We start from the raw sequence: 27,671 nt of genomic DNA on the forward strand, positions 1-27,671 counted from the left end.
TTTGTAGTAGCAAGTTGTTTAACTTTTCCACCCATTTACTCAAGCCAAATACTGTAAATTAAATAACTATGTAGATACTCTTACATCCTGTTAGTATGCATTGGTAAGTTCAGAGGATGTAAATCTCATTACTGAGTGTTGCTCTTTCTAGGAGTTCTGTGGAAGTTTAGCAAAATTGTGAATTCAAAGTTAACTACAACCAACTTCCGTATCTGCACAAAACTTGAAAGTGAACATCCAGTTCTTAGCTTTTAAATATTTAATATCACATATTGCAGGAACAGATGCAAAGATTCAAGTAGGTATTTAAATAAAATTATTTTCAAACTCCATTAGTTCCTCCCACTACTTGCCAAAGTCTGATTTCATGGTCCTCCATCTGCGTTGAAGACAGCAAGACCTCCTACCAAGAGACATCCTTGTTCAGCTTGAAGTGCTTATAAGGTTGTCAGCAGCTGCAAAATGGGCACAAAACCTGGGCTGAAATGGCTTATTGGATTGTATATTCAGCATTAATTGTCAGTAATTGGCTTTCTGAGATTTTTACCTGAAGGCTTAGTGCTTTACCAGCTGTGAAGAGAAATAGTAGGTAATATGGCCCATTTTAAACCTTCATCACAAACTGTTATTGTGTTGTGTCTTTTTACACTGAAGATATCTTTTATTTGTCCGATAAATATTTTGAAGTCAGTGGTTTTTAAGGGGGATCCTCCTTGTCCTGAAAGCAGTAGTAGCAGCTTTTTAAAAGTTAGGGAGAAAGGTTTCCTTTCCTGAGAGAGAATACCTGTTTGTGGGTCCAGAAGTTTTGCTGAGCACAAGAAGTGAGGTCTCTGTCTCTTTCCTGTTTTTCTTTCCTCTCCTGTATTTTATCAAGCTGATACTTCCAGCGTGGCTGAAATCCCATCACCCCAAGTACATGGAAAAGTGTTCTCAGAGAACTAGGACCATCAGATAGGCAGTGATGTGACCCTGGTCGCTGGTGGCCATCGCAGGAGCTGTAGGACAGGAAAACTTCTCTGTGCATCGTGGTGTCTGCAGCACTTCCCAAATGGAGCTGGAACATGGCAAAGAGATGAGCCGTGTGCCTGTTGCTGCTCCTGGAGTTAAGGATCCTATTTACCCTGACATAGAAAAAGCCACAAAACTGACTGTTCTTCAGGAATGAGCTAATGAAGAGTGAAGGAGGAGGATGGGTTTTGTTGATGGGTTCAAGCAGCACATTGCAGTGTTAGTACCAGGTGCGAGATGGCTTCTGAAGACCCGCATTTCCAGGGAGCCCGTGTTTTGGTACAGGAGTTAATCTGCTTGAGCATCTCCCTGCCTACTGTCTGTCGAGAGTCCTTTGGAGCCGAAGCAATCTTTAAATACACTGTGAAGCAGGTGTTTTGTACACCTTATATAAAAATACGGTCATTTTTCTAGGGGGGATTTCCTAGTTTAGTTAGAAGAAAGCTGAGCCTGTTACGTTTCAAGCAGATCAGGAGCATTATGAATTCTTTGGACTTTAGAAAGAATGTTTTCTTTCTGAAGTCCTGAAAATGAGCTGACTGATGTTGGGTGCGCAGTCCCGGTTGAACTCTGGCAATGTTCACTGATTTTGATGAGCTTTGGTTTCAGTCCGTGCACTCCATGCGCAGTGGCTGACACATACCTCGTTAGCTGAACTGGCAGAAAAACCACACTAGACAATATAGATTATTAATTTGAAAACTGAGACATTTGCAATAATTCTACTATTTTACAATTGCAAGTGGATAAAACTAATGTATGCACTGTACAACTCATGTGCATTCTGATAAGTACTCTTATTATGTTTAGCTTGGACATGAAAAAGTATTTACAATGTACAACCACAAATTTAGTCAGGCACAAACAGTACATGATGAAGAAATTGATTTAACTCAAAAAGCCATCACTCCTGTGAGTGTCAGGAGTTAAGGAAATGAAAACCCCGACGTAGACATCCATGCATCAGCTGCTGGATGCAATACTTGTTTAACATGTTCCTGCCAAGGAATTCCTCCTGTCGTAAGTTGTAATAATCAACTGTCCCTTTGCCTTTCCCCTTCCTCCCCTCTCCTCACATACGCACTCGTGTGTGCACACGTCCCTTCCATCACCGCTGTGCATATGTATGTACACACACACAGTGTGTGTCGGTTCCGCCTGTGCCATGTTCCCCGTGTGTTGTCTCCTCCGGGGCCCGCTTTCCCCCCTCAGCCACACTGGCACTTTTATCCTGCAGCCGTGTGATTCCACGGTCCTTGGAGGGGAGGGCTGAACCTGCATCAGCCACATGTAAACAGCTGATTAACACTTACATTTAGAAGAGATTCTCCATTTGAAGTTTTAGTCTTAAAATTACTGGGAGTGACATAGTGATGGAAGCAGGTTCCTCAGCTGGCTTTTTATAATGAACATTCAGGATTCCACTTCCACATTTAGAGGTGGAAATTTTTCCCTGATGTAACTGACTTAAAGTTTTCCCTCTTTATAACTACACTTGGAAGTGTGAAAAATTTCCAGACGTGTAAAGACACGGAAGTTGCATTGCAGAAGTCCTTGCACACCTGGACGCTGATGAGTTTGTCTTGGTCTAACCCATTTTTCGTAAGACCTGTCTATAGGTGCAGTTTTGCTCGAGTGCGTTTGCCCTGCGCTTGTGTCTGTGCGTGGCGTTGGAAGGGTCCCTCCCCGGGGAGGGTCTCCCAGCCTGGTCTGACCTTTGTGGTTGGGTCTGCCTGCATGTGATGCAGAAGAAGAGATTAAATCATTTGGGCGGGAGAGAAGGCCGAGTCTGATTTTTTTGATTTCTTTTTTCCCATCTATTATGTTTGTCACGGGATGTCTCTAGATGTCTCATCTGATATTTGTAATTTGATGTGCTGATACCAAGTGCTTGCATTTACCACCATGTAATTTGGCTGACAGCACTCGCTTGGCTTTCCGGCCCTCCTCCCTCTTACCTGCCACCCCTCCCTTGGAGAACCTGATTCAGAAGGTTCAAAGCAGATCTTGATTTCATGAGCCTCGCAGTTTTCCTGTGCCCAGAGAGAGCGGAGAGGGCTGATACTCCAACTTAATTCTCCTTCTGTTGAAGCGCTGTGTGCAAGTGCCAGGTTGGCCTCTTGGTAACCCTTCCCCAACCACTGAGAAGCAGGACCTGTACAAGTACAAAGCCTGTGTCTGAACAGGTAACCAAAGCCAGGACCTTAATTAATGACTAGTTTCAATACTGGGTTAAAAAAACAACCCTACATTTGCTTTGCGACAGATTACTGAAGGTTCTGGTTTGCACTTGGTGAATTCAGAGCCTTCCTTTCTTTCTCCGAATATTCCTGTCTGATCGTATGTGTTAAAGGGAGTGATCCCATTTCTGCTGCCGAGGGCTGTGCCAGGGTGGGCTCTGACAAGGACGTGGGTTTGGCACCAGCAGGCAGGGTCTGGGCTGGTGCTTTTCCCCCGCGGTGCCAGTCGTACGCGCTGTCCCCGTGCCTTTGCCTGCCGCGGGCTCGAAGGCCAGCCACGGGGTTCAGAAATACAGACCAGGAGGCTTTACCAACAGCAACGTCCCGAGCGTGACAGGACAGAGTTGTATCATGTTTATCACAGAAACCAGCAAGCTGTGAATCTGATTTTTCTCTGCCGCGTGCCCGCAGCACCGTGGGCCCCAGCTCGATGAACGGCAGCCGCAGGCACCGCTGGCACCTGGGGGGGGGGCTGGCGTTCCGCCGCGCTCCGGCGCCTGGGGCCCGTGGAGGCAGGTCCCGGGGGTGGCAGGGTCCCGGGTGCCCCCGCGGTCCTCAGCCCTCTGCTCCTTGTGCCTGTTGGGGACTTGGAGACAAATCAAGGGTGTCCTGCTGTGGTGCTGGCCCGGTTTCCTGCTGGTAATTATAGTCTGCCTTCTAGACTCCGCTGCCGTTTCAGGTTCAGGGCTTTGTGTTCTGGAACTGTTAGCTTTTCGTGTCCTCCTTTCCCAGTTTCACTGGTGCCGGGTGCCGGCACTGCTCAGTTGATGCTGTGAAGACCTTGCCAGCGCCGGCTTCTCTGCCATGGGATGGATGTGCACCTCGGGTGTGCAACAACTGCATCTCCCTGCGGGAAATACCCGGGATGAGGGAGAGGGCACGGAGGTCGCCTTTTCTTCACAGACTAAGCACCACGTTAGGGAATGGCTCGGTGAAGGAATGATCACAACTCAGTTCTTGAATTTTCCATTCACTCTATCACTTCATATTTTGCATTACTTTATAGAATCATAGAATCATTCAGGTTGGAAAAGACCCTTGGGATCATCGAGTCCAACCATCTACCCTACTCTACAAAGTTTTTCCCTACACCATATCCCCCAACACCACATCTAAACGACTCTTAAACTCATCCAAGGATGGTGACTCAGCCACCTCCCTGGGCAGCCTGTTCCAGTGTCTGATCACTCTTACTGTGAAGAATTTCTTCCTAATGTCCAGTCTAAACCTACCCTGTTGCAGCTTGAAGCCATTCCCTCTTGTTCTATCGCTATTTGCTTGTGAGAAGAGACCAGCACCAGCCTCTCTAGTGTCCTTTCAAGTAGTTGTAGAGAGTGATGAGGTCTCCCCTCAGCCTCCTCTTCCTCATACTAAACAGTCCCAGCTCCTTCAACCGCTCTTCATAGGATTTGTTTTCCAGGCCCTTCACCAGCTTCGTTGCCCTCCTCTGCACTCGCTCCAGCACCTCGACATCTCTCTTGGATTGAGGTGCCCAAAACTGGGCAATATTGGGCAGCATTCAGATTTCCACAGATATATGGGTCTAGCCTCTACGGTATTTTTTCCCTAAACTTCTTGGTTTTAAGGGGTGTTGGAAAGAGTTCTCATCTTGTTGTAGGGGTCATATGAGCATCTAATCTCCATAAGTTTTTAAGCTGCATCAAAGCTCATTTGGCCCCATGCCGCCCCCCGCCTCCTCTCTCTGGTTTTACCGAGTAACTCCAGGAAGGACAGGCTGCAGAGTGCGGACGCGCGGCCGGTCGCTGCGTGGCCCTTGCTGCTGATGCAGCGGGGACCCGCTGGCGGTGGCCGAGGGACGGTGTGGGTGCCAGCTGCCCTGTCCCTCCCCGCCGGGCTCAGGGCTGTCTCCCTTAGTGAGGCTGCTCCTGTCCTTGGCTGGGACACCTGGGACCGACTGTGTCCCCCGGCCTGGCTTCTGCCGTGGTGGCCGCTGGCTCCAGCGGCACAAGGTGTCGTGAGGACGGGGTCCGGCAGCAGCGTGCTGAGGGGCTCGCACCCGCTCGCCGTGGGGCTGCAGCTTGCCAGGGCGGTTTGAACTCCCTCTGCAGGGAAGAGTCGCTGTCGGTGCTCTCTTTGCGATGTTTCCCTTTCTCTGCGGGTGCGGAAGTCTCTGTTAACAGCATGGGACATCGGCGCTGCCCTTTGGGAGTGTAACAAAGCCTGCTGAGGAGAAGATGCCTTCCTCTTCCAAGGGGAGGGGAAGAGATGCCTCTTAATGGAGGTGATACTCAGCCTGGTAGGTTGGGTTTGGGTTTGGGTTTATTGCTCTGTAAAGCTCCTGAAGGCTGTATGATTATATTAAGTAGAATAATGAGCATATTTTCATGGATTTCCATGGATTTGTTTGTTGTGTTACATGGTGAAATGATCTGTCAGAATAGTAGTAGAATTCCTGTGGATTTGGGTAGGTTGTACCCAACACAAACTGATTCCTAAATGAGGCCAATGACATTCTGTGGAAGAAATTTCCCCAGCCTTCCCTTTGACCTCTGTTAGATGGGGTCTGCTACCATTAACAGATAAAAGGTCTTAGAAATCCAGAGGTTTCCAGTATAGATACTCTCTCTTGCCATTGGAATATGCCGTAAGAATGTAAGGCAGTTCCTTGAAAAAGTGAATCGTAACTCTTTTTTTTTTTTTTTAAATTTGTTGTCGTTGTGTTCATGTTAGATTGCGATGCCAGATCTGGTGTGTGCCCTGAACTTCCTCAAGTGCAGAAATGGTCTCAGTTTCTGTATTTAGCCTGGACAGTCATTTCTAGCGGAGATTTCTCCCCAGGCTCTTGCGACAGAGTGGATGGATGGATGGATGGATGGATGGATGGATGGATGCCTTTGGCCTGTCCCTGCCGGTCGGGCGCAGCCGAGGGGGCAGGAGGTGCCTGGCAGATGCACAGCGTTGGGCAACGCGGGGCTGAGCCTTCCCCTGTCCCGGGCAAAGCGCTGGTTTCAGGGATTTTGCAGATGTGGGGTGGGATCCTCCTTTGGTACAGGTCAGCGACTAGTACCAGCATTTTTTTTTTTAAAAGCCTTCTTTACAGCAGCTTTGCTGGATTGAATCCTGTGTGCCGTTTGTTAGAGCAGTGCTCTCGTGGTCAGAGAATCTCAATATCTAATATAAGATCAATATCTAATATCTATATTTAGATAATCTAATTGGATTACCTAAATAAACTAATATAAGGTAATCAATTTTTAGAGAGCCTCTTTGTTCTTAGTAATATTTTTCTTCCACATTGCACATGTTCTGAGTCAGTGATTTTTCTCCTCTGTTACACTGGTGAAATTTATATTTTATGAACTAACATTTTAGTGCAGAATTTCTTCACGTTACCTGTACATTACTGCAAGTTAAGAGAACGATTTTTAAAAAAAACCCCAAACCTACCAAACCCAACCACTCTAATGTCTGTTGGAGCCCTAAGAGTCGCCTGGCTCAAGGGGACAGAGAGAGAACGTGGACAGTGATGAGCTGTGTCCCTGCTGCACGGCTGGCGCAGCAGGACACCCCTAAAACCTGCTTTCCATCTGTCATTTTTGGCAGTTTCTGGCACTTTAGCCTTGGGAGCACCTGGCATACTCGGAGTTAACGGTTCTGAAGATCTCAAACTTGGGTTATATCTGGCTTGGCTTTGTGTGGTGTGTCTGCGCCTAGATGAGTAACAGATGGTGTCTGTGCAGAGGGGAGCTGCGCGTGGGAGCGGGGGGTGCCCGCGGGGCGAGGGGTGGCTTCCGCAGAGGAGCCTGCGGGAGCGGGGCCCGCTGGCTGTGTGTCACAGGGTCACACGCCGGGCCTTTGCTTTGCGTCTTCTCAACGTGGCAGGAAAACACCTTTTCTTCATCGAGGAGGCCGAGGGCAGTGGCTACGGGGTGATGGGGTTCTCCTGACCGCTGTGGTTAGGGTGCTGTTACGGGCTCTGTTTTGTGCTCGAGTCCTCCTGTGACAATTACATTCTAATTAGTGTTTCGGCCTTCTAGGAGATCACATTAATCTTCTGAAAATTGTATTTAGTGATTATTAAACAGCAGCGTTTCAGTGGTGCTATGCAGAGAGCATACAGTTTATCAGTGGATTTACATCCTGCTGTGCATCCTTGAATCTCCATTCTCGGTTCTGGGTGACCCTCGCTGCCCAGCGCGTTGTTTGGCTGTGCTGAGGAGTGCCCGTGTCACCCCGGTCCCATCCACCCCCCCCGGCCCGCTGCCCGTCACCCTCCTGGCCGAAACCTGTGGTTTACAGGCAGGGGCACACCTGGCCGGGGCAGGGGGGCAGCTCCCGCTGGGCAGTGTCACACACGTTGTCACACGCGGTGTCACACGCAGGGTCACATGCAGGGTCTGTCACATGCAGGGTCTGTCACACTCGGTGTCACAATGTCACACGCAGGGTCTCTCACACACGGTGTCACACTCGGGGTGTCACACGCAGGGTTTGTCACACGCGGTGTCACACTCAGGGGTGTCACACACAGGGTCTGTCACACGCAGGGATGTCACACGCAGGGTCTGTCACACGCAGTGTCACACTCAGGGGTGTCACACGCAGGGTCTGTCACACTCAGGGGTGTCACACACAGGGTCTGTCACACGCAGGGATGTCACACGCAGGGTCTGTCACACGCAGTGTCACACTCAGGGGTGTCACACTCAGGGGTGTCACACGCAGGGATGTCACACGCAGGGTCTGTCACACGCGGTGTCACACTCAGGGATGTCACACTCGGGGTGTCACACGCAGGGTCTGTCATACGCAGCCGCAGACCGGCGGCCGGGCATCTCCCGCCGGGCAGCCCCGTCCCGGTCCCGGTCCCGGTCCCGGTCCCGGTCCCGCCCCCTCCGGAGCGGGCCCATCCCTCGCTCCCGCTGCCGCCGGGCAGGGCCATGCCGGCGGGGGCGGCGGCGCGGGCGGGCGGCCCCCGGGGCCGGGTGGGAGGGACCGGCGGCGGCCGCCCCGCCCGTGTCGGGCCCCGCGTCTGCCCGCGGGCGGGCGGGGATGTTGATGTGGTGCTGCTGTACCTGCGTCTGCTGCGAGAGGGACCTGTGCGAGCCCGCCAAGGTGAGGGGCTGCCCCTGTCCCCTGCCCTGCCACCGGCCCCGGAGACGCTGCATCTTCCCCGGGCCCCGCTGCCGAGTCCCCGGGCTTGTTCCTTATGTAGCTTTCCCTGGCTTCGGAGGCTGGGGAGCGTGAGGAGGGCCCCCGTCTGAGTGAGTGTTGCATCTATAAACGAGAGAAACGTGGTGCTGCTGTCGGGGGTTTCGGTTTGGGCTGGTCGGGGCTTGGCTGGCGTGATACAGTGAGTGATGAACGAAGGGGGTGGTAAATGCAGCTCCACGTCAGAGACGTTTGGATTTGTAGCTGTCTAAATGTGACCTCTTGTTTTGCTGTTTTAGCTCTGCAAAACGTATTTTCGGGAAGTAGTAAACAAACTGCAGAATCATTTTGCCTCCAGGTGAAAGAAGAGTGAGAGCGTACGGCTTCCCACGGAGCCGGTGACCTTCAGAAATGAATAAGTGCTTTTCCTTGGTTTCGTTTGGCTGTGTAGTTCGGCATCGCCCTTTCACGGGTCAGAGTTAACAGTGAGCCATATCCCCCACCCCCACCCCCTTTAATAAATACCAAAGAGAGACAGTAGGGGCTTTGGCACCCTGAGCTCCGGTGCAAAATAGAAGATATTTCCCGTTGAGCTGTTGCAGTGAGCTCTCTGGTGCATTGTAGCTCCAGTGTTTGGAGAAAAAAGAAATACGGGATCCAGACCTTTTTTTGCTGTTTGCCTTTGCCGTAGATGAACGTTTGCCTGGGATTTGTTATCATCTGCAGAAGACAGGGCTGAGAAATTGCGTAGTATTACTGCCGTGTTTGGAGCATGTATGTCTAATCACGTTTATTTAATAGACTCATTATTTTCCTTCAGGAAGATCTGGGTGTCCTGTACTGGGACGCGTGCTCTTTCTCACTGCATCCATCACTCTCCATAACAGCGGTGACACACAGGTGGCTGTTGGGAACGGCTCTCTTAGAGATGCGGGGCTGAAGTGGCACAGAGCGCCGAGGTAGAGGGCAGTGAGGAAGGAGGGGGTTATTTATATCCCACATCTGAGGTCGATAGATCTGCATACTTTGCATCTTGGCAGGTGTAACATCAGGCCATCACTGCTGGCGAGCTGGAGGAGAACTAGCGGGAATGGGATGCCGTGTTCTGTGCTCTCTACATCAGGTCTCTGTTCTGCTCGCAGGGTGGCTGCGCTCTTCACGCTGAGCTGTGGAGATGCTGCTGCAGTAAGATCTGTCTCTAGCTGGAGTTCTAGAGGAGCCTTCTCACTTTTCACAAGCATACTGACAGCAGCATAGCGATTTCGGTATTCGGTTAATCCCGTGTTTGTGTGGATTCCTAGAGGAGTGCCCGTTGCCTTCCTCTGCTGGGTGTTCGTCACCCCTGAGCGCACCGTCCTCTGATGTCTCACGGCTTAGTGGTTTCTGAAGGTACGTGCTGTGTGTGTGTGGCCCGGGACCCTGCTCCCCCTGCTCCCTCACAAGCTCAGTTTGCCACCTCGGGCTCTCTCCTGGATTTAATTGGTGCCAGTGTGGCAGCATGTGGAGCTAAACAACAAGCCACCTGTGAAGAGGAAAGGCATCTCTGAAGCCAGCTCTATTGCCTGGCTCTCTGGCCAGTGCAGTATTAGCTGATGTGCCGTGTGTGTTACATTAGAAAGGCTTTAAATCAGGGAACAGTAAGTTAAGAAATGCTGTACAGGAATGACAAAGAAATACGTTCACAGGAAACATGAATTCTGCTGGTTTTAAATATTTATCATTTCATATTAACTGTTGATTGGATCAACTCTGAAGTTCTGCTTCCGGGATGAATTTTGGTTACAGTCAGTCACACTCCGTGTTGTACCTGCAAGAAATACTACAACTAAAAATAAATAAAAATAAGTGAAGTAAGTGTAGAAGTGCAGTAGTTGTGCTTGTGTACAGGAGCCCTTTAGACTAAATACTTGGAGATGAGTTGCCTGTTAAGCTTCAACAGAGGAAAATCTCCCGAAAAGAGGGGAAATCCTTGCTCTCACATGTGGCTGTTTTGTGTGGAGATGTTTGTTCTCCCAGACCCAGTTTGCTCCATTGTTTTGCAAGTCAAATTTAACTCGCAATCTGAAAATTAAACTGTGTTCCTTACAAATTAATATGTAAGATGCAATAATATTCTATACTTATTGGACAGCAGCTTGAAGCACAAAAAAACCCCCAAGCTGCTCTCTGGGAAGTGTTAAAAATAATTTTGTCTCTAAGGTAATGAGATGTGATTCAGACATACTGGGAAAATCAAAATGAGGGGTTTTTTTAAACAAAAACAAACCCAAAAAACCACGAACACAAAAAGACGCTGTCATTTTACATTGTCACTTTCTGATAAAAGCTTGTATAAACTTGTTTCCAGATCCACCCTCTCCTCCCAGTTCCTAGACTTAATTTTTGTTCAGCTTTACCTCATTTCCTATCCTTATTATTGTAACTTCTGGCCTGATTGGCAGTCCTCCCTTGATTAAAAATCTGCAGCTGCTAAAATAAACATCCGTGAACGTTATTTTGGCCATATCTTTTGCTGTGTCATCCTTTTTCACCTCAAAAATCAAGTTCCTGCAAGCTCTTGCGTATAGTTCAGTTCTTTCCTATTTTTCCATTCAGATTGTTTTATTCATTCCCTTGGACATTCCTCACCCATGATGTGGGTGTTAGTGCCCTGGTTATTCAACCAGCAGTGCTGATTTTCTTCTCAACTTCTCTGTGGCTTTGGAAAACCATCAGTGAATTGGATCAAGCTCTTGGCCATCGCACTGTGGTGGCAGAGGCTGTCCCGGGGCTCCTGGTGTGGCGGGTGACAGATGCCATGTGCGGTTCTTTCAGATACAGCAAGTTGGTCCTCGCGTGGCAGCAGCATCTTCCACCGCCCCCCTGCCATGGCCGAAGCTGAAATGCTGGTCTCCTTTGGGGATTTCTGCCGCTGAGAGATACGGGGAAAATGCAGCTGGTTGCTTTGTAGCTAAACTCGGTGTTTGTAAAATCTGTGTCTGCCTCGAAGCAGCACGCGAAGTCACATCTCCACGTCACACTGAGTGAGGTGACAGGGCGGTGGGAGAGTCCCGCCGCAGATGGCTTTACCCAGCACCAGGACTGCGGGAGAGGGTTGGGATGTGCCCCTCAGCCACAGCATGGTGCGTCTTCCCTTTGGCACCGGCACCAGCTTGAGCAGCCCCAGGTCCCTTCCCCCTGTGATGTCCCTGCAAGCCCTGCTGACACCCAGCGTGTGGGGCCTCCTGGTGAACCAGGTCTGGGGTTTATTCACAATAAACACATCCCCAAGTCCCATGTGGCTGGGCTGTTCCTCCTGCGGCCGGTCCCCGGGCTCTCTCCCACCTCAGCCCGCGGGGAGGTCCCTGCTGTGCCAGCCCCCAGCCGGGCGGGAGCTGCCTCGCGTGTCACCCACCAAAGGAAGGGAACGCTCAGCGCGTGGGTGAGACACCGCTCTGCTGGGGTTCTGTCCCCCGTCAGGGGTCTGTGCCTCCCCGTCCCGCAGCGTGGGGACACTCCCAGCGGGGCTGCTGGGACCACGCTCTGGCTCAGTGGACGTGCCACGTGCCATAGTCACCGTCACTCACGGTGGTTTAACTGCTGTGAGGAAGGTATCACCCCATTTCCTCTTGGTGTCACCAGTGGTGGTTCCTTGCTCCGGCTGTGATCTCAGGGAGGCAAAGGGACTGTATTGGAATTTTTTCTTGTACTTTTTTCAGGGTCATTTTTCATTTTTGTTTTCCCTTGGTGGGTTTTTTTCCATAACCAGGATGATCTTCCTGCCATTTTGAGGGTTAATTGCCTACAGGCAAAGACTGTTTATCTCTTTTAGAAACCCAAATTATAACCTAACCCATGAGCTCTACTGTGAAAAGCAGGCACCAGGACTTCCTTGAGCTGTCCCTCTGTTTGTGTGCTGCCCTGAGCCAGTTCTGGCTCTGGTTTGGGTTCGGGAGCCTGATGGGGACAGCTCGGAGCAGTTGCTGGCAGTGATGACCCCAGCGTCCGTGGGTAGGTGGACGGAATCCGTTAAAATGCAAAGCTGCTGAAGATCGACTCGGGCGATAACGTTTTGCAGGACAGTGTGTCACGAGGAGTCACACCGGATCCATTCTCTGTTTTTCTGCTGTACCTCCTCGGCAGTGAAGCTGAGGCCTGTGCTCGGGAGCTCGTGTTTGCGCTGGGCGCTGCTGGGGGCGGGCGGGCGGTGGGTCCTGAGATGTCAGCTGGGTTTCTAGGGGTGGTCCAGGCCAGCAGTGTCTGGATCTTCTGTCTGTGTTCAATCGAGGTGAATAAACAGAAATCTTCCCCCTTACAGGACTTGCAGCGATACAGACGTGCAGTTTGAAATAAATAGTGAGCCCAAGAGTCGGTGCTGTCAAACGTGTGGCGTCTTGCAGCAGACGGACGGAAGGGTTAGAGCTCCAAAGGTTTATTACAGAGATATCCACAAATGTAATGTGTGGATGTGGAGCCGCCGTTTTCAAAAACCACCTGGACGTGGTCCTGGACAGGTGACCCTTGGTGGCCCTGCCTGAGCAGGGGACTGGACCAGTGACCTCCAGAGGTCCTTGCCAGCCTCAACCGGTCTGTGATTCTGTAACATCCTTTAAAAAGCAAAGCCTTAGAAAAAGCGCTCCCAACTGTAGGTCATAAATAGCTTATTGCATCACCCGGGTGGGTCAGGCAGAGTAATTTGTATTCCTTTTTTTGTTTGCTTTATTTTGCAATATGGTATGTTTTTATCGGGTCCAGCAGGGATGCTGCGCGCTGTCTGCGCGCGGGACAGTTGGGTTGACATCACCCTGACTCAGATGTTAAAAGGATCTCGTGCTGCAGGTGTCACACAGGGAGGTGACTTCGGCTGTCCATTGCGTTTAATTGAATATGTTGAAGGTACCTCACAGTAATTTGTGGTGTTTAAAGATCTCCCCATTGCACCTCACCAGGATTCTGTGCATGGCTTTGTGCAAAGGTGCATTTAGAGGGTTTAATGCGGATCTGTAACGATACTGAGGCCTATGGGCTCAGTACATTTCTTGCACTGTACAAATACTGAAGTAGAGAGAAATTAGGAGAAAAGGCAGGGTCAAATGAGAAATTACAGTGTAACGACAAGCCACTGAGGTTGACAGCCCTGTCCCTGTGTTAAGAGCTGTGGTTTTCCCACAGCCATAGGTTGTCAGGCTCTCGGTTTCATACCTCTTAAAAAGACAGCTCTTTTGAAGTGCAGGACTTGTGGAACCTGTGCGAATTTGGGGGTGTCACTAATCCAGTGGAAGGTACAGTAGCATCCAAAAGATTAATTCTGCTTCATGTGACACATGGTTTGTTGAAGAGATGTTTGTGTACTTCTCTACAGATGCCTTCCCCATTTCTTGAATCTAAAGGGGCTTGATCCTGGACATTGTCAAGATAATACTTTCTCTAAATCTTCTCCTCAGTGCACTTTGCCATCTTTGCTTTTAGAAGGAAAAATAATACCCAGTATTCCACATTGACAAATACACAGGAATGAGTCCATTGGAAACATGAGAATTTACCAACCTTCTTTTTGGGCTGTGTGTTGCTGAAAAGATACATAGGAAAACTTGTACAGGAGGGAAAGCCTGATGGTGTTCAAAGTGCAAGGAATTTGGTCGGATCTTGAGGGGCAGAAAGCAGAAGGTCCTGACCTGATTCCGTTCCACCCGTGGCACAACGCCGAGGTGGTTTTCAGTGCAGGTCCAGCCCTTCTGGGCTGGGTCAATAGACTGGAAAATCGTATTGCAGGGGAGATTGACTAATTGAATTGTGATCCCTATTTTTATACAAACATTGACCATTACAATATTTCAATTACCAGCATCTTTTCAGGACAGATTGCCAGTCATCTTAAATCAATAATATGGCACCAGCAATTCCCGGTGTTCTGAGGGACCTGGTTTGTGCTGAGTCTTCCTTTTCCAGAGCCTCATCGACAGGGAGAAAGCGCTTAAATTATCTCAGTTCTGTTCCAGAATAGCACTTTGTACAGCTGTTTGCCTTTTAATTGGAAAAAAACCCTTCTTGTTATTCCAGAATAATATCCACACGCCTGGTAATTATACAGTAATAATCCCAGCGTGATGTATTCTCCTGTAGCTGCTCTGGGTTGTTGTCTGTCACAGGCGCAGGGGGATAGCTGGGTGCGAGAGAGACCCTCAGCGTAAGGCTGTGTGCGGGCAGGAGCCGTGCTGGCCCCGCTGGGTGTCAGCGGTGCGGCGTTAAATCACGGATGGAGAGCATCGGCACTAGAGACAGGGATTAACTCTAATAGCGTTTTGGGGTCTGTAAAGTATATATTCGCGAGACGAACACGGAAGCGTGTCCAGCGTGAGGGGTGTGCGCCGTGGGGGCCGCTCTCCCGGGCGGGCGCGTTGGGACGCGTTTGCGGGGGGGCAGGCAGCTCGCGCGGGGCTGGCGTTGCAGGGCTTGGAAACGACTACAGCAGGGGCTCTGGGCTGGCTTTTGAAACGTCCGCGGGAGCGGTACCGAGCGGCGTCTTCGGACGCTGCCGGGCGGGGCGGCCGGTCCCTGCCCGGCTCCCGCTGCCCCGTCCCGCCGCCGCTGCGGGGCCCGCGGCCGCGCGCTCCCTCCCACGGCCGGGCGGGGCGTGGCCGCCGCGGGGCGTGGCCGGGGGCGTGGCCGGGCGCACACCCGCCCCCCGCGAGGCCGCCGCGGGGCGTGGCCGGGGGTGTGGCCGGGCCCAGGTGGGGCGCGGTGGCGGCGGCGGGGCCATGCGGGCGGCGGGGCCGGAGCCGGAGCCATGCACTGGGAGCGGGCGCTGCTGCTGCGCCGGGCCAAGGTACCGCGGGGCGGGGGAGGGAGGCGGGTGCTCCCCGGGCCGGGGACCCCCGCGGCACCGGAGCGGGCGGGGGCGGGGCGTGCGGCCGTGCCGCCGGGCCCGTCCCGTCCCGTCCCGTCCCGCCGCCGGCCGCGGTGCGGACCTCAGTGGGCGTTCGCGCGGCTCGTTCCTGCTGAAATGGCGTTTTACTGTTCTTGGGCTAAAAACGGGGTTTGTGCTTCGGCAGCCGGTGCCCCCTACGGCACCGCCGGGCGGCCGAGAGCTCCCGGTGAGTTTCATTATCCCTTGCTTTGGTACGAGCAGGCGGAGCACTGGGAGTAACTCGGTTCCTGTGTACTTGGTCTGTGCGGCTTCTGCTCGTTCCCAGTTGCCTTCTGCTCGTTCCCAGTTGCCTTCTGCTCCTCCCACTCGCCAGCTGATGGAGCTACTGGCCTTACACCAACGCTTCTGAGAGCTCAGCCTGTCCAGCCTGGGTGCCCTCTCTTGCTTCGTGCTTGAGTTTTTGGCTGTTTGTGGCCATTAAGTTGGCTTAAGTATGAGGGGTTTTGGTTTTTTCTCAGCTTTTACTAGATGTCTGTAGAGCACATGGAGCTCGGTAGATTGGTACCGTGCCCTGGCCAGCTGCAAAGAGGTGCGTTTTTGCAGAATTACATCCACTTGTTGAGTTGGCTGGCACAAGGAAGGAAAGGTTTTGTGTTAGTGAAACTGGTGATTGGCACTCAACGTTTCTCTCTCTCCCTGCCCAGATCGAGCGGTTGGAAGTCAGCAGCCTCGCGCAGACCTCCAGTGCAGTGGCCTCCAGCACTGATGGCAGCATCAATGCGGACTCTGTTGATGGGACCCCAGATCCTCAGCGGACAAAAGTGGCTATCACACACCTGCAACAGAAGATACTGAAGTTGACCGAGCAGATCAAAATCGAACAAACGGCCCGCGATGACAACGTGGCAGAGTACCTGAAACTGGCCAACAACGCAGACAAGCAGCAGAGCGCCCGCATTAAGCAAGTGTTTGAGAAGAAAAATCAAAAGTCAGCCCAGACCATCTTGCAGCTACAGAAGAAACTAGAACATTACCATCGAAAGCTGCGAGAGATCGAGCAGAATGGGATCCCTCGGCAGCCGAAGGATGTCTTCAGGGATATGCACCAGGGTTTGAAAGATGTTGGAGCAAAAGTCACTGGCTTCAGTGAGGGAGTAGTCGACAGCGTCAAAGGTGGGCTTTCCAGTTTCTCCCAAGCCACGCACTCGGCAGCAGGAGCTGTGGTTTCCAAACCCCGGGAGATTGCCTCCCTCATAAGGAACAAGTTTGGGAGCGCAGACAACATTGCTAATCTGAAAGACTCCTTAGAAGAAGGCCAGGAAGATGGGACGGGAGGCAAGGCTCTAGGTGTTATTCAGAACTTTCAGTCGAGCCCAAAATATGGCAGTGAAGAGGATTGCTCCAGTGCCACGTCGGGCTCAGTGGGAGCCAACAGCACAACAGGGGGCCCTGTGGGAGCTTCCAGCTCCAAAACAAACACTCTGGATATGCAGAGCTCAGGGTTTGATGCAATACTGCATGAGATTCAAGAAATTCGAGAGACACAGGCAAGACTGGAAGAATCATTTGAGGACCTTAAGGTTCGCTATCAGAGGGATTACTCATTAATAATGCAGACGCTGCAGGAGGAGCGGTACAGGTACGTACTTCTGTACTTTGTTTCGGAATTCGGTACTGTGAGCTGCAGAGCAGAGTCCTGGGCAGCACGACTCATCGGGCTGTTCCCACAGCCTGATTCAGATGGGGAGTCCTGCAGTCTTCTCAGGATTTTGTAAATACTGTTATCTTGCTGCTCATCTCCCTTTCTGTACAAGAAAGAAATAGCAAGGAAAAACGTTTATTTCACGGTGTTTCCAAGATAAAAAGTCACACCAAAGAGGTTTAGAAAGGTGTCCCAAAAGACCAGGAGCACACTGATGCAGTTATTATTATCCAGACAGTGCTTTGCCCTCAAAAATCCTGCAAAAGTCTGGGTCAAGGTGAGAGACAGGGCACCAGATGTGGACAGTATCCTGACCCTGCCTTCTCCAGCACTCGGACCCATGTCTGCCAGAGAAAGAGGTATCCAGCTTTCTCAGGGCTCTCCATAAAGACATGGTCTTGCCCCTGTGCCAAAACTAGGATATTCCATTCCCTTTCCTGCTCAGCCCCACAGTGACAGGGTTCAATGAAATGAAGTTAAATTAAATGTCAAATATTGGCAGTGCCCTTGTCATGGAGGTCCTGTGGCTCCGGAATTGGTTAGCCCATGTTTCCATCAGCTTTCCTGGAAGGAGCGGAAGGGCAGGAGTCGCTGCAGTGCTGCCAGCCCCTGCTCAGGCCACAGGGGAGAGGTGACAGCAGGGTATGGCAGCCACCTCCTCGCACCACCCTAGGGAAAGCAACCATGGAGAGGTGCTGAGGGAACCTTCCCTGCAAGAGAGCTCCCAGCAGCCTGTCCTGTCCAGCAGAGTGTCTCGTGTCCCGTCACACGCTGGGAGTAAGGGCTCATCCCCCGGCTCCGGAGGGAAGAGCTACCAGAGCCCTGCTGCAGCCGTTCAGGGCACGGCAGTCTAAATGAAACTCTTAAACTCTGCTTTTTTAACTTTAAATAGCAAATGCAAGGGGCCCAACTCCTCATTCTGATGGAGGACAGCAGGCTTTTGTAGTGAGGCTGCTTCTGGCCTTGGTCACATCGGCCGTGCTATGAAGCACAACCTGGGGCTCGGGGGACCTGCTGGCGTGGGACAGGCTGGCTGAGGACAGCATGACGTGCAGGTGCCTGACAGCTCTTCAGACATGCTGGTGCCAGATCATTGGGAAAACATTTGGAAAGGCTTAGCCTGCTAGGATCTTGTAGAGACAGCTTTCTGTGAGCTTTGCAGAGCTTGGGCAGACAAAGCCAGCGCCGCTCTCTAGCCCTGCTTTGCAGCAATCAGCGGTTTGGCTGAAACCGGCGCCCAGCGCAGCAACTTTGGTTCCTGGTGCCTCATTGTCATGAATTCTCATAACGAAGCGATGCGGAGTCCGGCCTTCCGCTCCCCAGCAGAGAGGGCTCCCGTTGTCCACGGCTGTGTGGGTTGTTGTTCCACAGGCACAGCAGCAGCCATTCACGGTGGAACGCCGTATGCAAGCACAGCACAGCTGACGGAGCGCCCTCAAAGTACAATAGAAGACCACGGGGACTGATGGATGCTGTCGGCTAAACTGGCTGGTTGTCCCCTGGAACCGTTCAGCAAGGCTCACGTAGCTGCCCCGGAGGGTGCAGTGTGAGGTCCGGTCTGTCGGGTGCCGTTAAACCATCCCGAGTGCTCCCCTGAGCGGGGCCCGGAGCCTGGCCACTCACCACGGCAGCGAAGAGCTGCCGGGGGAGCCTGTATTTGGCTGATAAGTGCTTAAAAAGATAGTAATTTAGACCTGCCATTTGGAATGTTGATGCAAACTAATTAAAGGTGTGCCCTTTGCAGAGGAGCGGTTACACCACGGCGAGTGCTCGTCTCTGTAGTGTCCGGGGTGAGTGGGTGACTGCTCTGTCTGCAGGGAGCTCGGGGGTTAATCACAGGTTAATGCCTTACTGTACAAGTCTAGACTCTTGTGGGATAGCTTCTGCATTTTAAAATGTCGTGAAGATAAAAGCCAGCATCACCCCAAGATCGGGAAGGTTACGTGATGTGTCCGAGGGCAGAGAGGAGCTGCTGCCTTGGCAGAGAGGGCTGTCACCTCTTCCTCCGGCTGGGAGCCCCTCTCCTTCTTCTGCTCTTCAGGAAAAAGATGGGAATGGAGGTTGTGGTTTGAAGCTGGGAGTCTGGGGATTCAGATTAATCATAACTGGCTTTAAAAGCTATAAATACCGCATAACTTTGCTCTATTTCTGGGAAGCTTTCAAAAACAAGCACTGAGTTCACTTAGAGCTTAAAATATGAGGTATTTTGGAGAAGCCTTTGCTTGTAGGGCGACAGTGAGTGTGTCTATTGTACCTGGAAGCTGGAACAAAGCAGGTGACGTGACATTTTCTCACCCATCTTTGCCCCTTTCCTCTTTCTTGGATGTTCTCCTGTTTTGCAGATTCTGATCTTTTTTCCTTGCGCCTTTGCCCAGTTTATCAGCCGTGGCTTGTCTCGCAGGTTCTCCATCACCTCCTCCATCTCCTCCCTTCCTCTCCCTGCGTCCAGACCTTGCCCATCCATCCCCATAGCTGCCAGGCTGCGGGGCCGGGACCGGCTGGTGCGGTCGCTCCGGTCCTGCCGCCCGCTGCGGGTGCCGGTGTGGGTGCTGCCCTGCCCGCTGGCAGCACGTGCCGGCCGGGCCCCGCTCCGCGCCGCCGGGGCTGACTCATCCAGGAAGGAGGATTCTGGCGGCGCCTTGGCCTCATTGTGTTTCTGCCGCACCGGGAGCGGGCGCCCAAATAGCCTCTGCTTATCTCATCGGCTGGAAGGTGGCGGTTGTTTACTGATAGGAGCCGGGACTTTCTGTGCTATCAAGACTGAAATAAAGTTCCTGCTGAGTATTTTCATCTTGCGTGTCCCTTTAGGAACCTGTTTGTATGTGGTGAAATCATGAGCTCACATATTTGGCGTGTGGCCAGTCTGAGGCTTTGGGTTTCTTCCCGAGCCCGGCATCCTTGGAAAGGGCATTCAGGTCTCCCGTGCTCCCCTCAGGAGAAATCCGTCGGCCAAAACGCTGGTGCTTTCATTTACCTGATTTTTGCTGGAGTCTTGGACTCCAGTCTGTTCTCAGGATTGATTTTAAACCAGACCAAACGCACTAAATCTGTGAGGTCTGAGGGGTTGCAGAGGCTCTTCTGGAGCGGGGGGTGGTCAGTCGGCCCCTCGCCCGGCCGTGGGAGCGCAGGAACCTCCCGCAAACCTCTGTCTCCGGAGCTGGGGGCTGGGCTCAACGCGGGAGTGAGCTCCGTCCCTCCGCTGTCGTCCGGACAGGAGCAAATAGATAACTGCTTTTAGCTATTGCTCTGCCACTGAAAGCACTGTGTTCAGTAGCGTAAGAATGAAGATCAGATGGATTTTGTATGACATAGCTATAAAAAAGGTCCGTCTTGAGAGGTGCTTGAAGAGAGGTATTAAATTCCCTTCACCCTGTGCTGTGAAGGTAATTTCAGCGTCAGTTTGGTCGGAGGTTCTTTACTTGGCAGAGCACTTACTGAGTGCAGATAAAATATCTTTATCATCGTGTCTCTCCCTTACGCAGGCTGTATGAGCCGTGAATTTTGCAGCTGTTACTCCAAAATGCCTTAAAGCTCTTAAAAAACATGAGATGGTTGTAACTGTGTTTTTTAGCCTTTTTAAAATCGGTTCCCTGATTCCCAAACAGCGAGCCCCAGAAAAGGTGTGGAATCTGAACCGGCTTCTTTCAGTGAGCTGTTCCCGTATCCCCTGCTCCAGCCGCGCTCCCCAGCAGCGTCCCGGCCCTTCTCGGAACGGCTCTGATCCGGAGATGCTCCTGGCAGTTGGCGCTAGTCTTACAGAAAACTTGCTGTGCTGGAGCTTGTTAATCTACAGACTAGTAATTTTAAAGGGAAATTTCACATTTTAGCTAGTGAAAAAAATAATTCTTGGACTCTGATGAGGTGTTTTCTGTACCTGAAATAAAGAGGGGTTTGATCACGGAAGGCAGCGCTGCCTTCACAGGCGAGTTGAGGGTCTGTTGCGCAGTCTCTGGCACTCGCACGTTAGAGAGGGAGGTGTGAGTATAATCTTAGCCCTTTTATTTTTGTAGCACCTCTGGGTTAAATGTGAACCATCCCTCGGCAGGAAAACCCTGGCTTCGGGCCCTCCTCGTCACATGAACCCCTCTTAGCTCTTCAGATTTGAACACCAGTAGGAAACAGCAGGAAAAAAACCCATTTTCTAAATTGTAGATAGTGGCTCAAGGGGTGAAAAGGCAATGAATGGAGGAAGTGTAATTTCATAAATAAGTCTGGGTAGGTTGGGGTTTTTCTGTTTGGTGGTTTGTTTTTTTTTAAATAACCCAATTCCAGCTGTTGCCTGATGCACCAGTCTGTGAAAGCGTGGGTGATGCTTGGGTGCAGCCTGCAGGAGCCCCGGGGAGGAGCGGGAGAGGGGGCTGGTTGGGGAACGGGTCATCGGGGCAGGGAGGTCGGAGCCAGCCCTTGCTAATCGTGTTACACTTAAACTCTTAACTATACGGGTTTGCAGGGTTTCCTTATGTTTCCTGCAGATTGAGGTAGATTTGAAGTTATTAAAATACAATTGTTTCTTGTTGGAGAACAGGATTTAAGCTGCCTGGCAACAGCTGGTTTATGAAGGGCGTTTATGTGGGAGGAGGTTAAAAGACATAATCATGATATTTTCAGAAATGCTACGTCCCTTTTTGTGTAACAAACCCACTGGAGAATTTTGTAATATATTAACAAACTGAGTATGTTTCAAGTAATTTATGCTGCCTTTGGGACTTAGAGCGGGTTTAGTTGGGATTTCTTGGTTGTCGGCAAGTTGGGTTTTTTTTTTGAAGTTGGGTGGGAACAAATGGCAATATTAATTATCTGGGCTCCTTCTTCATTAGCCCGACTTCACACGGCTGTTCCCTTGTCTGCAGCTGGTTGTTCCTGGGAAACCAGTTCTCTCCTGGGTCCTGCCCCGGTGCCACGGCCCTTGTGGCAGCTCCGGTGGCCCCAGTCTCACTGCTGGTCGACCACACATTTCATGGTTGGAAACTGTCGTGCTGCGTCTGGCTGCCTCTTAGTGTAAAGCAATACTGCGTTGGGAATGTAAATGAAAATTCTCTTCAGACTTTTCAATTAAAACAAAACCCCAGCACTGTTTGTAAAGGCTAGATTGTGCCTACAGATTCTGAATATTTAGCTTGTGAAGCACCAAAAATCTTGAAAAAAAAAAAAAAAACCGGGAGCGGGATTTTTGTCTTAGTTTTTCAGAACTTGTGAAATTCTTTGTTCTAGATAAATATTGTTTATTCATTTTATGCATATGTGTGTGTATAAATTAAATGCAGATGGAGTCAGAGGGGAACTGCAATTAAAACAAGGCATTATCTCTGTGCTTAATTCCTCAGAAATTTCTCAGTTGTTAGTACCAAGGGTCAGATGATAAGAGCTGTACGCTAAGCTTTTTCCGTGCTGTTAGGATGGGAAGGCAGACGGTGGAAATCAGAGCAGGAACACCCCAAAGGCCCCAAACCTCAGCAGCTCCCAAACTTTGGTTGCCATCAGCCCTCACTCAATGACCTGGGAATACGAAGCCAGCGGCAGGCGGGGGGAGGAAGAGGATGGTGTGGACGGTGCCCAGCTCCCACTCCCCAGCCTTGAGCAGGGGCCGAGCTCCCTCTGTGCATTTACCTTTTGGAAGTAAAACAAATACTCGCCAGGTTTTAAAAGGGTATTGAAACGTGAGTTGCTTGGAAATTTGGGCTTGAAATTCAAAAAAATGTAGTGCCTACATACAAATGCAAGGTATCCCTAATGTATTTTGAAAGTGCTAAAATAACATTATGGAGCAAAGTAACGTATGGAACATTGAAGTAAACTTAAAACCCCCTCAATAAGAAACAAACCCCTATCTCTCAGAATTGTTGTAACTCAGTTTTTGGGGCCGCCTCTTTCTCAGGACTGCTCCCAGGCCATTCCCAGTAGCAAACTGAAAAATAAGCCTGCAGGTTAATGATTCATGTGCCTTCCTTATAAATAATGTGATGACCTTTGCTAGTTAAGCTGAATCATTCATGAGAGAGAAAGAAAAAATAAGTCAAAGATACCCATGTGAGCTCACATGTGAAGATCAGACAGGACCATCACGTTCTCTGAGGCATCGGTCGTGTTTGAGTGCTGTGTCATTTTTATGCCAGTTACTGTTCCCAGTGTAGGTGAAAATGCTTAAGAGCTTATGGTATTAGAAGGGAACTGTTTGGTTTAAACAAAAATTTGGGGAATAACTTACTGTATCCTAATTCTGTCCTTGATTTCTTGCGTCACTGGACGGTTGTCATTTAACTGCTCTGGGTGTTTTTCCCCAGACCAGAAACCTGGTGGGAAGGATTTCCTCAGTTCCCAGGGAGGGCCCACTGTAACGCCCACTTCTGTAGTGAGGGAGGTAGACACACTGGTGTTCAGTGAAAAGTCTGTGATGTTCACTGCTCGCTTGTCACCGGGGTGATGTTGCCATCCTGTTAAAGCTGCTGTACCATGTGTGTCGTTTCTAGATGCGAGAGACTGGAAGAGCAGCTGAACGACCTGACTGAGCTCCACCAGAACGAGATCCTCAATTTAAAGCAGGAGTTGGCCAGCATGGAGGAGAAAATCGCCTACCAGTCTTACGAGCGAGCACGGGACATCCAGGTGGGTGACACAGCCAGGGACGCTCCAGCCCTGACTGGAGCCCACCCACTCTTCCCACAGCTCATTTGCTTTGGAAGCGCTCCCGTGGTTCCGCATCCGGTTTTGATCCGTGTAGCTTTATCGCTAAACTGCGTGTTGAGGAATGCTGGAGGGGCCGTTGTTCCATCTGTGTCCCTCCAGGTCACCACCAAGCAGGTTCCTCTCCAGGGGGAGCCCCCGCTTGCTCCGGAGCAGAGCGTGCGGTCGGTTGTAGCCAAGTGGGAACCTGCATCCACCTTTTGTGCGGGGTTTTGTAGGGAATTTGAAACTAATGGGCCCAGACCTGAACGCTTTTTTTGCAGCGTCGTCCCCAGTAAACTGACCCAAGGGTGTGTTTCTGCGGCACTAATTTTAGAGCAATGATCACATATGTCTAAGGAAAAATGGCTTTGTGTATCCACTGTCAGGAAACAAGTCTTCCTCTTGGTTTTGCCCAAATAAGGAGGTATTTTTAAGTGAGAAGTTTCTTTCAGTATGTGAAAGACCAAAGCTATGGAAACAGACTATGGAGTTGGAGGCCCTTCCCCAGAGCGAAAGACCTGGGAAATGATCCGAGCAGCCGCCAAACCTTGTAAAGAAAGGCCTGTTCTGAAAGAGATCTATCGTGCGTTTTAGGTCCTTGTGCTGGTTTTAGCAGGCATCTCGCCTTCGATCACCGACGTGGGATATTGATAGTGTGAGCAGAGAACCGTAGGTCAAAGTTCTGCCTGTTTCTGCCCCCGAGGAGCCTCGGGTGGGTGATTTCCCCGTGGCCGTGGATCGGCCGCGGATGGTCCCGGACGTGGCTGGGGGGCCGAGTGCTTTGCCCCGGGCTCCCATGGCCCCAGCTGAGAGGAGCCCGCACGTGTCACTGACCTCCACGGGCATAATGCAATGGCAGAGAAATGTGGCAGGTGACAGTGGCCTTTAAGCTGAGGTTAAAATAAATCAGTGCCTGTGGAGAGCGATGCTGTGGCCTCCAACAGAGTGAACGGGGGGCTTTCCCTTGGGGGGAGGTGACAATACTCGGGTCTCGCTGTCCTCTAGTTTGACAGGGCAGGAAGGAGTAAGGTTGAAAACTTAAACTGAAATGGGGATTTCTCAATAGCTTTATTTAATCTTCATTTTATGATTCAGTGCTTTTAGTGTAAACTTGCAAATTGGGACAGCCTGTTCCTCAGCGTTGCTGGGGTGAAGGTGGGTGTTAGGTTTTCCCGCGTGGAGCACCAGAGCAGAGCACGGGCTGATGCTGCAGCGGAGCCGTGACGGAGCTGAGCCTGCGGGACGGCGTCCCGGGTCCTGTTTGGGTGATCAGCCAGAGACGGCCGCTTGCGCACGCTGGAGGTGGACCTGAAGTTGGCCTTTAGGTCTGAGAAAAGCAACTCTGAGGGAGGATTAATGGAACAATTGTAACTCTATATCTCCAACAGCAGAAGGGTCTTGTTCCATTACTTGCCTAAAAGCCCCCCTCCTGTTCCCTAGCCCACCGTGGTGTGTCACCAGTGTTCTGCCGCGGGTTGGGTTGGTCCATTTGAAGTTCAGCATGGTGAAAAGGTCCAGAACCAATCACCCCCAGGTCAGCAGTGCTTTAGAGATGTTTTGTACAGCGTGGTCTTCTCCTTCCACGTACTTCTGCTTTGCTCCTTCCTAGAGGCAGTTTCATAAGTCTTGTGCTTCTTACCTTTCTCCTGGACATTTCCTTTCTCCAACCCTTGCGGTGCCACAGCTCGCCGCAGTCTGGAGGAGGAGATGCCGTCGGGGCAGTCCCAGCCCTGGTGCTCCTCAGACTGTCCCCTGAGCTCGTGCAGTCACTGACCCAGCAGGATGTGGCCCAGCCTTTTTCATTAGTTATTTTTGTTGACTTAGTTTTCTGCCAGGTTGACTAGAGAATTGAATGGGTTAGGCAAGCACAAGCCACTGCAAGGAAGGTGATGGAAATGGGAAGCTCTGGGAATGCCCTGGAAGAGGAGGAGGAGGAGGAGGGGTGCCGGCTGGACACAGCACCTCTGCCCCTCAGTGGTCTCTTGGCAGCAGAGCTGAGATGAGCGGCTCAGTCTCTCTGGACAGAGCAGGGCTCTCTGGTTGCTGCTGCCGGCGTCCTGCTCCCTGCGGGTCCGGCTGCGCGGAGGGCGTGTGGCCAGGTCCCGGGTGACCCCGTGCGGGGACAGCAGCTGGCCATGCAGGGTGGCAGCCTGTGTGTTACAAAGCCTGGCTTGTGACAGCCCGTCACCTCTCTGTCCAGCCTCTCCAGTGCAGGCGAGACGAGGCGGTGTGTCACTAATGGCAGTACCTCATTAAGGAGGGGCTCCTCGCCCTCAGCCACGTGGGATGGCGCAGCTTCCTCTGCTCCGGCTGCGGGTGTGATGGGGGCAGTGACTCACGTCCCGCGGGAGCCGTGTGAGGCACCAGGAGGGTGGCCCTGCTCAGGTAAGAGCCGTGGGGCGCTGGCGACCCAGCGGTGTGTTCTCGCCCGCAGGAGGCTCTGGAGGCTTGCCAGACCCGCATCTCCAAGATGGAGCTGCAGCAGCAGCAGCAGCAGGTGGTGCAGCTGGAGGGGCTGGAGAACGCCACGGCCAGGAACCTGCTGGGGAAGTTCATCAACATCCTCCTGGCCGTCATGGCTGTCCTCCTCGTCTTCGTCTCCACCGTGGCCAACTGCGTCGTGCCCCTCATGAAGACTCGCAATAGGACGTTCAGCACTTTATTTATAGTGGTTTTCATTGCCTTTTTGTGGAAGCACTGGGACGCCATCACCGGCTACTTGGAACGGTTCTTGTCCCCCCCCAGATGATGGCGGCAGGACCCGGCTGCGTCGCCCTCCTCCCAGCGCTCTTGGCGAGCAAGCGTGGCAAAGATTAGTCAGCAACTACTCCGCTGAAGTTTTAAAGTGTCCGAGTGAATTTGTTTACATTTAGAATAACATTTTTTCTCTGCGAGATGCATTGCAATAGTATTTTTTAGATTTTATTCAAGAACTCTTTTTGGCGAGAATCCTGGATAATTTTTATGTAGCATGGTTCTCTTTGGATGCAAATCTTAAGATTCTTTAAAGTGTACAAAAGAAATAAATAAAATACAGAAATTTGGAGCATACCAATGGGCAATTTAAATTGTGGCTTGAACTACTGTACTAAACCTGTCGGGAAGAAGAGATGTGGTTAGCTTCAGACGAGCGCAGCTCAGTCTGGTGCACAGCCTTGAGTGATGGTACCGCAGCAAACTCGTAACACTAAACTTTTACTGTGAAGTCTGCTCACATTCCATGTCCAAACGTATGCGCTCAGAGCGGGTTCTTTCCTTAACACGAGAAAAGCAGCAACGTGGATCTCTCTCCCAGCTCAGTGTCTGGGGTCACCGTTTGTGCTCACCTGACTTACAGGAACTTTCTGGAAGGCTGGCTAACTTTGCAGAGCGTATGAAGTGGAAGCCTCATGCCATACACAGAAACTGCACAGTCGTGCTACAGTATTTTGAAGTAGTCCTTGAAATACTTACCTTTAAGCAGAAGCCCTTGGTCGCACTTTTAAGGTTTTTTTTATATATGTATATTCACAGATTTAAAAAAAATCCAAACAGCATACTTGAAGAGTGTAATACTCAAACTCTCAGTGCTTCCTTATTGTTTCTAATAGGATTTTTTATTATAATTATTATTATTATTATTGGGGTTTTTTTTGGAAGGGGTTGGGAGGGTCATTACGTTGTTTTTTTTTTCCTTTTAAATAAAGAAGTGATGTTTTTAAATGAAGAAATGCGTGAATAATTGTGAGCCGTCTTGTCCTGAAACAGTTTTGAGGAGGGCAGAGAGCAGTTTCTAGTGCCAGCCTGTCCGGAGCGCAGCGCTATTCACACGCCATTGATCTGTCCTCCTGAGCGTTCAGATGCAGCATCGTGAAAACCTCTCTCTTCTCCACACGTTTTTGTCCTGCAGGGCTTTTTTTTTTTTTTTTTTTCTTTCTCCAGATGTGAAGGAGAGTAGTTTTATATTCCTCATTTCCACATCATCTCTCATTCCTGGCCTCAGGATAAGAACAAGGAATTTATCTTCATCCCTTCCTAGGGAAAAGACAGGTTCTTTTAAGGAAAGAAATACTGAATCAACAGTCCACTTAAAAGAGTGGTTGTCTCAGAAATATCTCTG

At 51.0% G+C, this 27,671-nt stretch overlaps 1 protein-coding gene across 5 annotated transcripts in view; it reads left to right on the forward strand.

The window, feature by feature from the left end:
* The window catches only part of TMCC1 (transmembrane and coiled-coil domain family 1), an 87,906-nt gene extending 60,630 nt beyond the window's left edge, over positions 1-27,276 (forward strand). For 4 of the 5 annotated variants that reach the window (XM_074151462.1, XM_074151459.1, XM_074151460.1 and 1 more), the window contains 3 exons: positions 15,912-16,846; positions 23,377-23,512; positions 26,007-27,276. In XM_074151462.1, the coding sequence (XP_074007563.1) occupies positions 15,912-16,846; positions 23,377-23,512; positions 26,007-26,321 (1,386 nt within the window). In that variant the 3' untranslated portion in view covers positions 26,322-27,276. Of the gene's footprint in view, positions 1-11,723; positions 11,778-15,911; positions 16,847-23,376; positions 23,513-26,006 lie in introns of all 5 variants that reach the window. The other variant, XM_074151457.1, reaches the window with a different exon arrangement.
* The last annotated feature ends 395 nt before the right edge of the window (positions 27,277-27,671 follow it).

Source organism: Numenius arquata, chromosome 8, assembly GCF_964106895.1.
Source record: "Numenius arquata chromosome 8, bNumArq3.hap1.1, whole genome shotgun sequence".
In the NCBI taxonomy this organism is placed as follows: Eukaryota; Metazoa; Chordata; class Aves; order Charadriiformes; family Scolopacidae; genus Numenius; species Numenius arquata.